At 47.2% G+C, this 13,700-nt stretch overlaps 3 protein-coding genes across 3 annotated transcripts; 1 reads left to right on the top strand and 2 right to left on the bottom strand.

Moving 5' to 3' along the window:
- Nucleotides 1-1,252: 1,252 nt before the first annotated feature.
- On the bottom strand, nucleotides 1,253-6,158 carry GLAREA_08625 (P-loop containing nucleoside triphosphate hydrolase; the record flags this gene model as incomplete). The annotated part of the gene is made up of 2 exons (XM_008090669.1): nucleotides 1,253-2,716; nucleotides 2,769-6,158. The coding sequence occupies 2 exons, from the start codon at nucleotides 6,156-6,158 to the stop codon at nucleotides 1,253-1,255; spliced, it is 4,854 nt and encodes a 1,617-aa protein (XP_008088860.1).
- Nucleotides 6,159-7,796: 1,638 nt separating this feature from the next.
- Nucleotides 7,797-8,889, top strand: GLAREA_08624 (uncharacterized protein; the record flags this gene model as incomplete). Its single annotated transcript, XM_008090668.1, has 3 exons — nucleotides 7,797-8,361; nucleotides 8,410-8,667; nucleotides 8,723-8,889. The coding sequence occupies 3 exons, from the start codon at nucleotides 7,797-7,799 to the stop codon at nucleotides 8,887-8,889; spliced, it is 990 nt and encodes a 329-aa protein (XP_008088859.1).
- Nucleotides 8,890-9,597: 708 nt separating this feature from the next.
- On the bottom strand, nucleotides 9,598-12,763 carry GLAREA_08623 (Ankyrin repeat-containing protein; the record flags this gene model as incomplete). Its single annotated transcript, XM_008090667.1, has 7 exons — nucleotides 9,598-9,829; nucleotides 9,929-10,312; nucleotides 10,380-10,664; nucleotides 11,213-11,290; nucleotides 11,735-11,893; nucleotides 11,949-12,329; nucleotides 12,387-12,763. 7 exons carry the CDS (start codon nucleotides 12,761-12,763, stop codon nucleotides 9,598-9,600), a joined length of 1,896 nt encoding a protein of 631 aa, XP_008088858.1.
- Between the last annotated feature and the right edge of the window lie 937 nt (nucleotides 12,764-13,700).

Here is a 13,700-nt window from a genome sequence, read left to right as displayed (position 1 = left end):
TAACCTAGATAGAGAGGTACGTTCCAGACGGGTATGGGACTAAAATAAAAATTCGAGGGGGCGAGTTTCTTCGGAGATGGACTGGTACAGTCAAGAAGAACGATATAAAGACTCGAATTTTATCTGATACCTAGCTGGGGGGTCAGATACCGCATAGACCATTGAAGCACAAAGTGGGTGTGAAATGATTCGTGATCGGAAAGTAACCATCTGTTCCACCCCGTTTGTTGAATACACCCTATTCACGAATACGGTATAGAACACGTATTCAGATCAATGTGTGTATAATCATTATTATGTCTTCATCATGATGTTCTTGGGGTAATTGGGATAAATCATCCTATGCCATCTAAACCATTGGTCACGCCTCATCACATCTCCCCTCCTTCCCTCATCACCTGTCCTCTCATTTCATCTCCCCTTTCCTCCTCCCCTCACTCTCCATGCCCTTCCCCTCCTTCTCCACCTTCCCCTGCCTCCCCCTTCCTCTTCCAACCCAACCCCCAACCCCAAAACCTCAATACCTCAAATACCCTTCACCTGAATCCATACGTCTATCACACACCCATTCCACGAAACCACTCGCATCCCAGAAACCAGTCACCTCTCAAACACCCCAACCCAAACCAGATAATCCCCCCCAAGATTATACAAAGAACCACGTCTATTACCGAACCATGAGATCTGCCATCCATCCCAAACAGAAAATCTAGGTTCTCGCAAGCGATGACGAGGTGATAATTTCTCACGGGGTAGATATGTACAGAGAGAGGGGGATAATCCCTTTCATCACACCTCCAACAGAGCCCTCCGTGAACACACAGCCACATCCCTTGCACCCTGACGCTCGCACCCCTTGGAGTACAGTGATCAATATCTTTTATACCACTTAATACTGAGCAGCTCGCTGATTTTACATTAAAATGCTTATATCAAGTCTGCACACGTTCGCCAAAGCTTGAATCCGTCGCTAATAGGCGATCAAATCCTGAAGCGAGGGGGTTTCAAGGGGGCGCGAGCTTAAGGAAAGGGACGAAGGCGCAATCACACGACGTATTCAAATAACAATATCGCTTTTCCACACTAAAACGGCAGATGTGTCAAATACAGTTATATTTTTCTACACGCCCTCTAATCTACACCCGATATCTACACCCCAAACCCATCCCAAACGCCGAGAAAAATGCCACAAAAGCCCACCGCTATGCATCCCGTATCGTCTATTCCCCATCCAATCCCACCTCAATCAAAATCACCTTTTCACCAACCACCCCGACCTCCAACTCCTCCTCCCCTTCTTCTTCACCGCGTATCCCTCCTCCTCAACATCATGTTTCTGTACGATGCTCAAGAAAACCTGATCGAGCGTCGTAGGACTAACGCCATAATGTTCGAGACCCAACTCCTCACGATGATCTTCAAGCGTCGTGATGATGCTGCCAATACCGCTTTTAGTATCAGTCGCACGTTCGGTACTGCCGCTGATGGAGTCTAGATCTTCTTCTTTGGAGATGAATTTGGATTTATCGTCGGTCTGGCGAGCGGGTACCGAGAAGCGGATCTGTCCGTGATATGTTTTATCCTCGACATCCGCACCCGGAAACGTTCTGCGCACCCATTCGATGAGTGCGGAAATCTCCTCATCAGTGGTGTGTGGTGCGGATTTCATGACAAGATGGACGTAATAAGCGCCGCCGTGGACTTCGCGGAGGTGATCGCTCGTACCACTTGCTAACATTCGCTTTGCCATGATACCGGCGCGGTCGGCTAAGGCATCTGCTTCTTCCATGCTGTGGGTGGTGAGAAGAAGTGATCGGCCTGGCACAACGGATGCGAGGGTTTGCCACATGACTCGTTTGGCTGCTGCGTCCATACCGGAGGAGGGCTCGTCGAGGAGGAGAACTGTTGGGTTGCCAATGAGTGCGATGCCGAGGGATAATTTTCTCTTGTTACCACCTGAAAGTGCGACGGCCATTCGCTCGGTGAATGCTTGTAGACCTACTGCTTTGATGACTTCCTCGACGTTGTGTTCAACATCTGGGACTCCTCTAATACGGGCGTAGAAGATGAGATGCTCTCGAGTGGTCATTGCGTCCATTGCATCGAATTGAGGCGTAACACCCAACGATCCACGTGCTTTCGCTCTTTGTCTTCCGATGTCCACATTTTCCACGTAAATGCTACCCCCATTCTTAGATGGTTGAATGTCGCCCCTTATAAGTGAGATAGTTGTAGACTTTCCAGCTCCATTTGGACCAAGCAGAGCAAAGACTTCACCACGTTTGATACCAAAAGTAAGATTGTCCACAGCCGTATTGGTCTTGAAAGATTTGGTGAGGTTCAAGACCCGTAGACCATCGTTGGAACTGTTAATGCGGGCTAGATCTTCTGCTGCTGGCTCGCCTTCCTCGGCAGAGGCCCTTGGCAATGATGCTGCTGCTGGTTTGCCTCTTACACGTCGGTACCACGCAAGAATTGATCCAGAATCGTACCATAATAAGATCGCGAAGAGAACGAATACCTGTACTATGAGGTACAGGATTGGTCCACCGTACTGTAATATGCCTCCTGGATACGATGCCAACTCTCTGCCTGAGCAAGTGGTCGAGAAAAGGTTCAAAGCCACGAACAGAGCTCGGATCAAACTTCCCATTGGCGTGACTAGTGATATTGTAAAATGAACGACAATGATCAAGTCGTCAATCTTGTTGATCGGCTAAGACTGTTAGCAAGTAAATACCAGTGAGGTTGAGGAGTCTGTAACATACGGCATAAGTAAGAGTGCAAAGATAGGCGATTAAATAGCATAAGAAGAGTACCGCTTGACCCGCCGCAGCGAAAGCGTATGCCGAGAGCTGCGTTCTGGCGAATAAGGAGACCACATATGCAAACAGAATAGATGCCATTCCGAAAAGCGTGAAGATGACAAATAAATACCCAACATGGTACCAGGCGTCAGGTGATGTGACTGCAAAAATGATAACACTTAGGGCGCTTGTGACGAGGACGAAAAGAAAGTCAAAACCCAGATAAGCAAGCCACAATGGAAGAGATCGAACTCCATTTGAGTACTCTAATTCTCTGATCTTGCGTGTTCGCTCGAATGTAGGGTATAGACTGAAGAAACCAGGGTATGCTGCCATAGCGAGACCGAAGTAGACGACTAGCTGAAGACTATCTCCAGTAGATGGAGACCAAGGGACGTCAAACTCGGAATACTGGGTGGAGATGCTGATGTTCGAGAGGACGGTGTTGAGAATATTCTGGCCAAAGACTCCATTGTAAATACCACCGTTGCCTCGAAATGCTAATGTTGCTGGCGAGGATGCGTCGCCAAGAAAGAATGCCGCTGGTCGAGTGAATGAAAAGTTGCTGTTGATATAATCATTGAACTGTGTAAGCGTATCTACGGTGTTGATGAATGGTTGAAGTTGATCCTGTGGTGGAATCGGAATGGGAAGCATCGGCTGGAAGAGACCACGAATTGTCTGCACCGAAAGCCTAGATGCTGGTCCCACAACGGTACTCAGGGCATTGATTGTGGTCAAACTTTCTACATCAGAAACTCGAGCCGTATCTTGAGGCGCACATCCAACTGCATTGAAATTTTTCAAGAATAAAGTAGTCAGCCCAGCGGCAATAACAGGCAGGAGAAACACTGCAACATATGGAAGCCAATTTCGTCTGAGAATGGTAAATCGTTTACGAAACAGAACCCAGCATTGGCGAATCGGTCCAATACGTTGTCCAGTTCGTAACTCCATCTCTTTGCGGGCAGGCCTGGCCGTTGCCGCAACATTGCCATTCTTATCGTTTGGCTCAGGAGTCTCAGACACAGAGTCACGCCCCAGACTCGACACACTTCCCAGCTCCTCGGACCGTACCTCGTCGGCGAGTTGGAGGAAAACATCTTCGATTGTTGGACCAGAAAGCTGGTAATCGGTCAATCCTAGGGCTTCGAGGTGTCGAATGATGTAAGCCGCCTGGGTCGATGAGCTGGCAGTGTACATAGCTTGACCAAATGTGGCATGCTTTGTGACTCCATCAATATCGGGAGGCGATGCGTGACCAGGACTCGATTGTAGATGCACGCGGTATCCACCACCAAGCTTCTCCTTCAACTCGACTGAAGATCCGTGGGCTCGCAGAGTACCCTTGGAGAGAATAGCAATCTGATCGGCCAATAAATCTGCTTCATCCAAGAAATGAGTGGTCAAAATGATTGTTCTGCTTCCTCGCTCTGCTAGTAAAATGTCCCATATCTTACGTCTACTGAGCGGATCGAGGCCACTACTGACCTCATCAACGCAACAGACGGCACTCCCACCAGTAAACATCATTCCAAGTTGAAGCTTTCTCTTTTGACCTCCAGAAAGTGTTTTTGATTTGGCTGAAATTTTGCGACCAAGATCCACTGCGTCCACTAGTTCGCGGATCGTTGCTTTGCTGTCTCGGTGGCCTGGCGATTTGAGGTGGTTGAAAATCCGAATGTGCTCTTCGACTGTAAGTTCGTCCCATAAAACGTTCTTCTGTGGGGCGATACCTAAGCCTCCGGTACCGTTGACTGTGATGTTTCCACTGGTGACCGTGTTCAGGCCAGCGATTGAGTCCAGGGTTGTACTCTTCCCACTACCATTGGCACCTAGCAAGACGCAGATCTGACCTTTCCGTGCGCTCAGATTCAACTTGTTGACCGCGATTACAGTCTCTTTTGGTGTCTTGGAGAAACGACTGGTCCATCGACGAAACGTAGTGGGTGGGTAATGCTTGGTAAATTCTTCCAGGCGGACCGTTTCGTTTTCTGAAAGATCGTTTCCGACCACCGATCTGCCTTTGGAGGCTGTTCCATAAAGTGACCTCTCGACCCAAGCTCCAAGTAGAGGGTATATGAATATCTGCAGGATCACAAAAACCCAAAGAACAATACCTGGAATTGTCCATGGGTTGGCTGGAGCCGCATGCAGTAGGTCGGTCGCCATCCTTTGGCGCTCATAGCGAGCCATGAAAATTAGAGAAAAGACATAGTTGCAGGGTGTAAAGAGAAGACTGAGAATTACCACAGCTCCATTGGAAGTAACACCTACGACTTGGGATACGACTCCTAGAAGCAGCACAACAATAGCCACGGTGATACCACTGAGCTGTGCCTTCTTGAAGAACGATGCGCCGAGTATTGACAGAGATGTCAGAGCAAGACCGGCAAGGATGTGATAAACAATAACAATGGCCATGGAGGTTTCCGCAAAAATACCCACACCGAACACAATGCCAATGATGATCCATCCCGGAATGTACATGAGATCGAAAGCTATGTGGTACGATATGATCCGGGCAAATTGAGGTTTCCATCTCTGCAAATTCGGCATCATTGCTTCAATCAATTGTGACATGCCCAGCTCTCGTTCCGATGCGATAAATCCAGTGAGATGATATGACACACCTACCATTCCAATCAAGAACGCGACCGCCAGAATGTTGATGATGGCACCCTGGTAGTTGACTCGGATGCTTGTGTTTCGTTGCTCCTGTGTCAAGCTTGTATACGGGTAGGCCTCGACCGCGGGGAGCGCCGTCGTCGTCCCATTGAGGTTGACGATAGCTTCATCGACCGCACGCTGCAGTGGCAGCAGGTACACCTGCACCTCGTTCGTGGATTTGTCGACATTGATCCTGGTGCCAAATGAACCATCTGCGCGGAGAGTATAGTTCCATATCCCTCCCGTGCCCTCATTCGGCGACGATAAAAACACCACCCCGCCATAACACCTCGTCGACCCCCTCAACGACGACCGGCATGTTTCCAGCAGATCTGTTTGTGTGTTGAGTCGCGCAACCTTCTTTCCAGAATCCGAGACCGTCTGTGCCAGCGAATCGATGATGCGATCGATGTCTCCTCCCGCCAATCCATTATTGACGAACGCCACCGTATCTCGTCCACCGTTGGCCGCATCCAGTCCTTCTGCCAGCGTGCGAATGGGCGTGCTCGTTCCAATGCCATAGCTGGAGGGCGGGATGAAGAGGTTTCTTGCGTAGCTGAGGAAGATGACAAAGGCGATGGGGAGGAGGAATGCGCGGACGACGGTGGAGATGGTGTGTCGATGTAACGCAATTAAGATGTTTTTGCGTGTCAACGTCCAGCATTGAGAGAGGATGGCCATCGTTAAACGAGCAGTTCAAAGAAGGTGAGTGCGGGTGCCGCCGGTCATGGGGAGATCGCGAAGATCATCTGGAAATGGGATGGAAAAGAGTTTCTCTCCCTCGTATCAGCGCAGGCGACATCATGACCTATATTGACTAGTTGTTCTAGGAAGGCGAAGGCGACAGAGTCTTGGTGTTTTCAATCGATGCTCGTCGCCCAGCAAAAGCAGCCAATGATAACAAAGCAAACTGAATATACAAGGGTGACGAGTCAAAGAGGTACGTACTAACCAATGAAAAGGGCAGATTCCAACGGATCAAAGGCGCAGACGAGATTGCCGAGAAAACGGTTTCTGGAGCGGAGATTAGTGATGGTTGGCGCTCCCGTGCGTTTCGTAGGCGGCGTTTGGCACTGGGCCGTCGTGCCGTCCGCCGTCGTTGCGAGCCGAGAAGTCAACTTCATCCTTCCAGTTATTTGGGACGACATTGACTCCTATACTAATAGACATCAAATCGACTTGACAAACATGTTCTCAAAGCAATCCTGTTGCACAAATCTAGCGTGGATAGGTTCATGCTATTATTTTTTGAGAAAGAGCAAAATTAAGGAGCAGGTTCGTTTTGAGAGCCAATGACTTGAAAGATTGTTTGCCACGAATAAATCAACTTCCATACCGCAGCAACGCAGAAGCAACCGTGTTCCTATATCTATCCTTGTACATCGATTCCCGTGCTCAAATTGAGTTCTCAATATGTGCCTCTTGTGGGGAAAATTATCTTTCTGTTCGCGCCTCAAACTCAATTCTAGTTGCATCACTAACAGAAGTGTCATTGTCATTTTACCCTTTGAAACATATGGATAGGTGGATATCTTCAGATGCCTATTCAATCTTGTACACCATCAGCTTTTCCTATTAGACATCATAGCTTGGCTTTACACTGATTGTTAGAATGCCACTGTTTTCATGGAACATTATAACGCCAGCCGGTGAAATACAAATCAATTCTCGAAAAGAGATGCTTCGAATACGTAGCTGCGGTGAATGCTACTCCGTCATTCTCTAGATGCTCATCATAATTCAAGGACGAATTGGAGTCCGAGTCGACTTAGGGGCAATCTTGACACGTACGCAAGAGTAGCAAGGACGGGACAGATCCCAACGACTACAATTCGGAATTTCTGGAAACATCGCGTGCTGTCAAGTTGTGCGAAGATCTCAATATCTATCACTTAGGTGCTGCGACTTCTGTAGCAGCACACTATCACTTGATTGATCTCAAGAAGACGCTTTCTGAAAACATTTGGAATTTCGTCATCAAAATGTCCTGTATTCACCAATTTAGCATCAAAACTGCCTTCTCAGGCTTTGACATAATTTCATTCACTCTGTTTAGGGGTTCTCGACTACTTGACCAATTTCTTTTGTGCGAAAATCTTTTAGACTTCTTTCACTCGACAACCGCAGAGCCTTCGCCCCATCAGCGGGTTCCAACCAAACATCCATCCATTCGTTACATGTTGGGAGCATAATTGTAATCCTATCTACTTGTAGTAAGAATATCATTGGAAAACAAGCACAGACAAAGTACTTACTACGTATCTAGGAATCCATATCCCAGATTCTCCCCTCAAAACTAAGTTCCTATCTCTGACCAAGATGGAGGCGAAGCATGCCCCAAAAAGAAACATGCCAGCATCAGAGAACAACGAGAAGGTCGCCTCTCCAAATGAGAAGCCACCAGCGTACGAGAACAAGCAAAATGCACCTACAATCAACAACAACGAGAACGCTGCCACAGACAACAACGAAAAGCCAGCAGAACCCGTCAAAGAGAAGACCGCCTCCGAGAAAGCCATGATGAGATCCGAACCCCCGGAGGAACCAATGTCACCAGAGCAGCGCAAGAAATGGCTCGTATCCCGAAACCCGAAGCAGCGATCTGCCGCCGCCGCCATCCCGGGACGAATGTGTCGATGCAAGTCATCCATCTGCATGGTCGACACCTTCAAGTACACCTCCCTCAAAGAGCTCATGTTCGCTAAACTCGCGCTTCAGCATCCGGGCCCGGAAACCAGAGATAAATTCGATGGGTTCTTCGAGCAATACGCAAGGGATATTGATCGTATGACGGATGAGGCGTTCCATAATCGCTATCCGTGTGGAAGGAGAGGCTCTGCTTCCATGATCTGGTCGCAGGAGAATTCAGTCTGGAAGAAGTGCTGTAAGTCATATCACCGCCAATATCGTGCTTGGATACTGATTTTGATAGTCGGCGAGTTCGTGCCCTTTCCCGGCGTTCCTCCGCTCAAAGGAAAGGAGTTCAAGCTTACGTACCGCTCATTGCAAGATCTTATCTGGTGTCGTATCATGCATGAAGGTAGCACCGCGAACCCGCTCACCGAACATGAGAAGTGGAGGTTCGAGGAGAAGGCCAAGGAGTGTCTGGAGACTGCTAAGGGCTCTTACTTCGGACATTCGCCTCAGCATCAAATGTATCGATCCGAGTTCCATTTGTGGGGTTGGTACTGTAAGTGAATTCTCGAACTTAGACCTCTATTGGTTCAGTTGCTAATACACCACAGTTCCCGGCGAACCATTCCCAGGAGTTGACCCTGAGCTGAGAAAGAAACCACCAGCGCGACCAGACACCCCATCACTTCCTCCCCCACCACAAAATCCACCACCTCAACGTCGTCAACAGCAATATAACTCAAGCAGCAGTAGTGGTGGATGTTGTGTGGTCCAATAGTTGGCGACCAGACGAATGTGATGTTGCCAATTAGGATGTGATGTTTGTCTCGCGCATTCTCGAGAACACCAGATACTCACCTACAGTATCAGCTGTACAGAGGTGAATCTGGATATTTTATTTGGACACTAGATCTTGTGGATTGTTGATGCACTGCAGTGGTAATTTTGGAAAGTCATGATGATTGCAATGGCTAGTAAGATTGCTTTGCACGAGGTCTTGTACGATGGAAGGGAGGAAGAGAAATGTAACACTTCATGTTCTCATGCTTTTAAGATGTAGCAAGTAGTTTACATAGGAAATTAATCCCGAATTCATTGAAAGCTCTTCAGTGGCATCATTTATCCATCTGCAACTTCTATATTTATCACTCACGACCAACAGCTTCTAGCCATGCTTAAGCACACTAAATTCTTATCTGTCTTTACTCTTCGCAACCACTCTTACCTTAATACCTGGTCATTTACATGAAGTCGAAGACAAACTGTAGATACATCCAAATCTGTAATTCAACCAAATCTTATGCATCATTCTGCCAATTCCAAAACTTCACACCAGCAAAATTCAGACTTGACACGCGAGAAAAGCAAATTCCATCGAACCAAACGCCGAGAATTTATCTCCTTGACTCCGCAGGCCACAATCAGTAATCAAAACATGTTACAAGTTGCTAGCTTCAATGTCCACCATCTCTTTGATCTTGGACTTTTATTTCTCGGAGTTCCATATTCTCCGACCTAGTAGAGTCCCATAGCACGACAGCTCCCACTCCTCCAACAGCTCCACTACATCCCAGTGAGCGCATTGACTAGTACCCAAAGCCGCATTTCGTGGTTCAAGGCGCCCTCTCCTTTCAGTGTAAGGGAGACGGCAAGCGTCGTCCCCTCTTCTAACGTCCGCCCCTTGTTCTGAAAGAAATTGTGCCTCTAGCAGCCGGCCCCTATGCAGTGATTAGCGCTATTCGTGCCACTCTTTCTTTTCTTTTCTTTTCTTTTTGTTAAGAGAAGTTGCGGAATTGCTTGAAGAGGGAAGATCTTACCAAAAGGCTGCTGCATGTAATGCTGTCCCGCCAGGGTAATTGGATACTGACACATGGCCCTTCTGATTCACATCCACTCCAAGCTTCAGTAAGTGTTCCATCATCGCTATCCGCTCAGTAGTGCTGAGAAAGTATGACGCGACCGTGGAAGGCAGGAGAGAGAGATTCTCGAATTTCAAACCATGTGAGATAAGTATGTCAAGAACTGCTGGTGTAGAATGTGTTGCAGCTGCGTGAAGAGCCCCAATGCCGCTGCCCGGAACCGGTTGAACTTTCCCTCGATTTGCTGGTACAAGCCTGATTCCAGGTGGCCCTAAGTATGAGTTTAACCCTTTCGATAGCATCCATTCTAGGAGAGACTCGTCTTTCAGTGCTAATACGTGTCTTTGAAGAGATTAGCCTTCTCCCGACAACATACAACCGAAGTGTTTGTAGAAGGTACTTTACATACGGCAAGATTGTGTCTCCAAACTCTATAGGACCGTTGATATTCCAGCCATGATCCAACAAAACCTGAAAACACTCCTTTGTTTTGGTTTCTAATAAAGCGTATTGGTCAACTGGCACGCCTTGATTTAGCAATAGATTTGCGACATCATCTCGACCAGAAGACAAGGCTGTATAGAGACCCCAATTCAGGGACCCATCTTCTTTATCTCGTTGCTCTGAAAGTGAAGCAACAGTCGATATATCCGCTTGCTTGCATGCATCCAAAAAAGGGGTCAATGTCGCATCACTTTCAGATCAGAGGAGTTTTGCTCCAGGCAAAGGTTCCAGCGTCATCGGGCCGTCGACAAAAAGCTTCGAGCATGTGGGCCCAGGCATTATGGGTGTTTAACTGTCCAAAGTCAATTGAAACGAGTTTGATAAAAGGCGGTGGGCGGCGAGCTCGAGAGATTGTGCAGCTGTCAGTTGTGAATAACTGAAGAGAGTGTCTGATGCGAGCTTCATGTGAGCCATAAATAGATTTGCCGATGTGTTTCAGTTAAATGCGCTTTTGTTGAGCTGGTGAAAGCCTCCGTACTCCCCTTGCTTTGCATGATATTGGGGGATTCCGTTGGTGTTGGGTTTTGTTTGTTGACTGTATGTCGGTTCGACCCAGGCATGCTGTACCACCAATGCAGGATTTAGGTGGTAGGGCTGAGTCTGGCAGATTTTCTGGCATAATTTCTACAGCGAAGATCAAAGTTTAAAGTAAAGCATCTTAGAGGTACTTGCGAATATTATACTCTGCGTTATTGGATGATAATAACTTGCTACGTCAAATTCGCGGAACATCCAAACCCCGGATTTGATTCACTCTTTGGAGGACTACTATTTCCTCGTCCGATCTTTAGAGTCGGACTTTTGATACCGCTCTTGCTAAGATCATTAGTTGTATTTTGTAACTTTTCTTTAAGTGACAGTTGTAAGTCGCTACATCCTTTTATGTATGACTACAAAGGTAGCTTAGGAGTTCAGGCAACTAATTCGTATTCATTTTCCGATGCGACCAGATCTACGGGCAGGATGCCCAATTCATATATTTTAATCATTTATGTCCAGGATGTACGATGTGTAGCCAGGACAATAAACCGTTCGAGGCCCGAATTGCCCTTCATTTATCAATAATCTTCCCACATATTCAAGATCAACAGTAATTTCAGCATTAGTCACGAATAACAAATTTACATATTCGGTGTATGTGATGGCACCAGGTATAACTAAACAAACTCTATCTGCATTTAAAAGAATCCCCAAGTTCATCGACCTGCTGAAAACCCATGTCATTTCGGTACGTTCCTTTCCCCTATGTTGCTTCCATACTGTTTGAGTTCCCACTCCTTCAAATAGTTAGCAACTTCTGTATGGCGACAGTTACGTGCGCATCGTGTAGCTTCTGTCCACGGGAGACGACAGAACTTGTTTCCACTTCGAACATTGGCACCATGCTCTAGTAACCACTTGGCTTCCGCAAGTCTTCCCCTATGTGGCACGTTAGCTGGAATGAAAATAACAAGAAGAATATGCTTGACAGTACCAGACAGCAGCACCATGAAGAGGTGTTCCTCCTTGATAACCACTCCCGGGTATTCCTCCCTGCTCATTGACATCGGCTCCTAGTTTTACTGCAAATTCCATCATTTTGATTCGTTCACTGGTAGTGAGCCATATTGATGTCACCGCGTTGATAAGCGGTTTACTGTTCTTAATGTTTGCTCCATGCGAGATGAGCAGCTCGAATATCTCTGGCGTTGAATATTTTGCAGCTGCGTTAAGAGCTTGACCAGATCCCGGTACTGGTTGAACGTGGTCTTTCTCCCACTGCCTAGGGTACCTTCCCGGCGTTCCCAAATCCGGATTTAGTCCTTGGTCTAGAAGCCATCTAACAAGCGAATCGTTTTGATAGGAAAGCACCCGTCTGGATTTAGAGTTTGGAAGTTAGAATGGCACTGGGAAACGGGTGTGGAACACTTACGGTAGGATGGTATCACCTCGCTCATAAGCATTATTTACTTCCCATCCGTGATCGATTAACAATTGAAAGCATTCTTGAGACTTCGTTTCCAATAACACACGCTTATCAATTGGTACGCCCTGACCTAGGAGATATTTCGCCACATCTGGCCGATTGTTCGACAGTGCTGCGTAGAGGCCATGAATTAACGATCCATCGGTGGCACTGCGACCTTTGAAAAGTTCCTCCACTATGGTTATGTCTGCTTCTTTGCAAGCGTCCAGAAATGGTGGGAGGGTCGGATCTGTAGGGTCGAGGAGTGGTGCAGCAGGCAGCTGTGGTTCTCCTCGAAGACCTGACTCGAGTTGAAGAACACATTCACCCAGTTCTGTAGACATGGACACGATGACTTCCAACAGCGAACTAATTGATTTTAGTATTGTAAAGATGGAATGTAGTAAGCAGAATTATCCAGCGTGATAATCACAAAAGTAAATATGATTTGGCGTAAAGCGAAAGAGATTTGGCTCGAGTGAATGATTGCCTGATCTTAATTTCAGGTCGAGCTCAGGATCATATGTTGCGACATTGTCAATTCTGTTGGTGTTGTTGGGAGGTTTCAGGTCCGATGAATCGCCGTCCGCAGTTTTTCAGGGTTGCACCAAGTCTACGTTGGTAACCAACATAAGGAAGGCAGCTGTAAATCCATGTGACTGAGAGACTTGCAGCTTCAGAATTGACATTGCGGTGTTTAACAGCTGACATTGACCCGGGGCCAATAGAGTATCACGCATGAATTGGGTGTTGTGTTGTGTGGTGCGCCAGTGGCGCAAAGTCGGCCAGCAAAAATCTCACGCGCACTTCAACTAAACGGCGGGAGAAACACTGTTGGTAACACAAACTAAGCCTTGTCAAGAAGAAACTTCAGGATTTTCTTCCATCAACTGTGCTAATGGTTCATACCACCTCCCCAATCCAACAGAGGGGTCTTTGGTCTCGTGTGAGGCCAAAACGGGAACCCATTCAGCTTTCATATATCGAAGGCTCGAGCCCAATTCAAGGCCGTTAACAGTTTGCGGCCGCTCTAAAAATCCTTTGTAACATTATCAAGCCTTCGTTATGCTATAATACTTACTACCCTTGTTTAATGTAAGTAGGACGCTCCTGGACTTGATATCACAGCCACTTTACAACTTATCAAACTTCTTCCCACAACCCAAAGACCACCTGTATCGCAACATCACACAGGCTTCTCAACTGTTATCGAACAACATGTATTTCAGGACGACATGTATAAGTGAAAGCCATTCTCTATCATGCCAGAAAGCCCACTCA

Source organism: Glarea lozoyensis, assembly GCF_000409485.1.
Source record: "Glarea lozoyensis ATCC 20868 chromosome Unknown GLAREA9, whole genome shotgun sequence".
NCBI lineage: Eukaryota > Fungi > Ascomycota > Leotiomycetes > Helotiales > Helotiaceae > Glarea > Glarea lozoyensis.
This window is presented reverse-complemented; position numbering and strand designations above follow the sequence as displayed.